Raw genomic sequence first — 3,049 nt, forward strand, 5'->3', positions numbered from 1 at the left:
CTGGAACTCAAGCAGGTCAGAAAGCAGGAGCTGATGCAGAGGCCATGGAGGGATGTTCTTTACTGGCTTGCTTCTCCTGGCTTGCTCAGCCTGCTTTCTTATAGAACCAAGACTCCCAGCCCATAGATGGCACCACCCACAAGGGGCCTTTCCCCCTTGATCACTAATTGAGAAAATGCCTTACAGCTGGATCTCACGGAGGCATCTCCCCATCTGAAGCTCCTTTCTCTGTAATAACTCCAGCTGTGTCAAGTTGACACAAAACTAGCCAGTACACTACCCAAGTTGAATCTCAGCACTCGGTGGAGTTCCTGCACTTTGTCCTCTGACCTCCACATCCGTGCCATGGCAGACGTGTGCCCTTCCCCCAAATACATGAATGGGGCGCAGGGCAGATGGCCAGTGGTTAGAGGTTCCCAGCACCCACATGAAGAAGGTCACCTCACCTGTAACTCCAGTCCCAGGGGGTCACGGGCCCTGAACACATGTGAACAGACATATCTGCAGGTAATGTCCATAGACATAAATAGTTAAAAAAAAAAAAAAAATTTTAAGAAATCTGGAAAATAGACATGCTAACAGAAAGAGCATCTTTTTTTGTCCGTCTTTGTGCCATTTGCTACTTCTAACTAGAAACCACACAAAATCTTGACTTGAACTACTAACATATAAGTGAAAAGTACCAAAGAATTGTCTCCAGCCAGGGATATAGTAGCCAGTGTGACCCTCAGATCCACAGGTTCCCTCCAGCTAGGAAGCATTGCCCAGCAGAGTTTAAGGAGGCTACATGGGGACTCTACGTTGCCAAGGTGGTCAGTAGTTTTCTCTTCTGGCTGGTGAAGGCCAAGCAGTCCTGTAGTTTTCAGTAGTTTCCAGTGTGTACTTTGTCTGCTCCGGAAGGCTCACAGAAGGACTAGAATTTGGTCCTGCAGAACTGTTCTAGTTTGTGGTAGTTTTTACTGTGTCAGTAAGTTATTGTCTGCAGAGGTGAGTTCGGTCCATGTTTGTCACTGTGTTCTGGTTTTCCTGTAGGTGAAGCAGCTGAGCCGACATTTTCAGATTTATCCTTTTTCATTGAGGAAACCAAACTCAGATTGACTAGGAATGGAAGAACAGAATATCGGCCTGTAATCTTGACAAAATACTGTAAATAGATGCGTGTAAATACTTCATCCATCACCAGTGAACTGAACGGATCTGCTCGGCAGACATGGGATCTCAGTGCGTGCTATGTGGACAGCAAGAATGAAACATGGGCTCAGCTTGTGGAATTGTGGACTTTCTAACTCCCAGCTTACTCTGTTTTATTTTATTTCTTATAGAGCCATGAGACGTTTGATTAAGCACAGTGTACATTAAACCAGCTAAATGTTCCTAGCTTCATGAGTCCATGGCGTTTTGACTCACAGAGTTAAAGATGATTTACTTTCATGTTTAAGGTCCCCAGGTTGATTCAGGAACACTAATGACATTCAGATAGTCACAGCATGTCTTAATATTTGATACGTTATGGTCAGTCTTTAGCTGTGGGAATGATAGACAGCCCAAATGTAATGCAGAAAAGCATCAAAAAAGTCTCTTCAGCCAGAGATGCCAGTGACTCCAGAACAGGGTACAGTTGCCAAATCCTGGTTGCTCTCCAGTTAACTGCCTTCCCCACCTGCTGTGGAGGCTGTCCAGTATCCCGGCTCTTACTATATCTGATAAATGGTTTCATTTTCTTTTAGAGTGAAGTGTTCTGCCGTTACTTAGTAGGGAATGGGTTGTAATTACGGCCGGCCGTTGTGGCATAGCTCATTGTCTAATTGTGGCTGTTCCCCTCTCAGCAGTGCATTGCTAGGATTGGGTGCCTGTGAGCTGTGATTTTAAGAATACATGTGACAGTCCCAAGCTTGTGGTACTTACTTGTGAGGATATAAAGTAGCTTGTGAGAGGAAATTTAAGCTGGAGTTAGGAGTCTCAGAGCTCCACATTGCCACAGTTAGCACCTGGCACTGTCTGCTTTCCTTCTCCCTGGGGGTGAGCTATTGTGGTTTTTATTCTCACACAGGATAACGAGATTGTCTCTCCCCTAACTTGCCCACCTCCCTATTTGGAGAAAACTTTTGATATATACGCCTTACTGAGTGTTTACTTCCCTTAACAGGACTCAAAATAATTTTTGAGGTTTACTGACAACATAAAATAATTCTTTTCGCTATATTGTGGTTATTTTATAAATCACTCCTTTTTATGAATGTGGAAATTTTTTTTCCCTTTGGACTTTGTCTTTATTTAGTTTTGTGGTGGTGAAATTTACTTGCTGATTTTATTTTCCACTGAGTGAGGTTTGTGCTTAAATGAAGAGTGTGTCTTAAACCCTTTTTTTTGGACAGGTTGCACTTGGATAAAATAGGCACCACTGTGTTGATATGTAATTAAATTCATAACTATTATTTATCTATGAATGTAACCTTTCTGAAATATTGTAGCTCATTCCTTTGTTGAATATCTGTCTGCTGCTTTGTAAAAACAAAAAACAAAAACAAAACCATTGGTATGTCAGGTAAACATTTTAAAATTCTAATCATTGTCGTCCAGGCTGTCGAAGATAAGCCCAGGGGCTTACGTGTATCTGGAGACATTCTCTGAGACAAAAAAATGAAAGCAAAAATTGGTGAGAAGTTGATGTGAAAATGGGTAGTGATTCTGTGCTTGTTAATAAATTGCCATCATGGAGGCTGGAAGGTGAGCCGGCTGTGTGAGGATAACTGTTCGTCCACCTTGTGCTCTGTGTGAGTTTGTTAGAAGGTCCTACTGTTTTCTTGACCTTGTACACAGTAATATTCATTTGTATAAAGGAAAATAACTGATAAATATTTATAAAATAATGAATTTGGACCACAGGCTTTCTTCACCTTGTACAGTAGACTGAAAAATCATGTCCTATAATTTTAGGGCTCTTTTTTTTTTTTTTTTTTTTTTTTTTTTTTTTAAAATTTTTGTCCTTTTTTCTTTTTTTTTTTTTAAAAGATTCTGCTTTGTGCCTTTTGTTTGTTTGTTTTTAAAC

The 3,049-nt window shown here is 41.1% G+C and overlaps 1 protein-coding gene across 2 annotated transcripts in view; it reads left to right on the forward strand.

The window, feature by feature from the left end:
- Selenoi (selenoprotein I) overlaps positions 1-2,755 on the forward strand; it is a 32,926-nt gene extending 30,171 nt beyond the window's left edge. The window contains exon 10 of one of the 2 annotated variants that reach the window (XM_021162473.2): positions 1,033-2,222. In XM_021162473.2, coding sequence (XP_021018132.1) covers positions 1,033-1,131 — 99 coding nt within the window. In that variant the 3' untranslated portion in view covers positions 1,132-2,222. Of the gene's footprint in view, positions 1-1,032 lie in introns of both variants that reach the window. The other variant, XM_021162472.1, reaches the window with a different exon arrangement.
- The last annotated feature ends 294 nt before the right edge of the window (positions 2,756-3,049 follow it).

The sequence above is a fragment of the Mus caroli genome, chromosome 5, assembly GCF_900094665.2.
Source record: "Mus caroli chromosome 5, CAROLI_EIJ_v1.1, whole genome shotgun sequence".
In the NCBI taxonomy this organism is placed as follows: domain Eukaryota; kingdom Metazoa; phylum Chordata; class Mammalia; order Rodentia; family Muridae; genus Mus; species Mus caroli.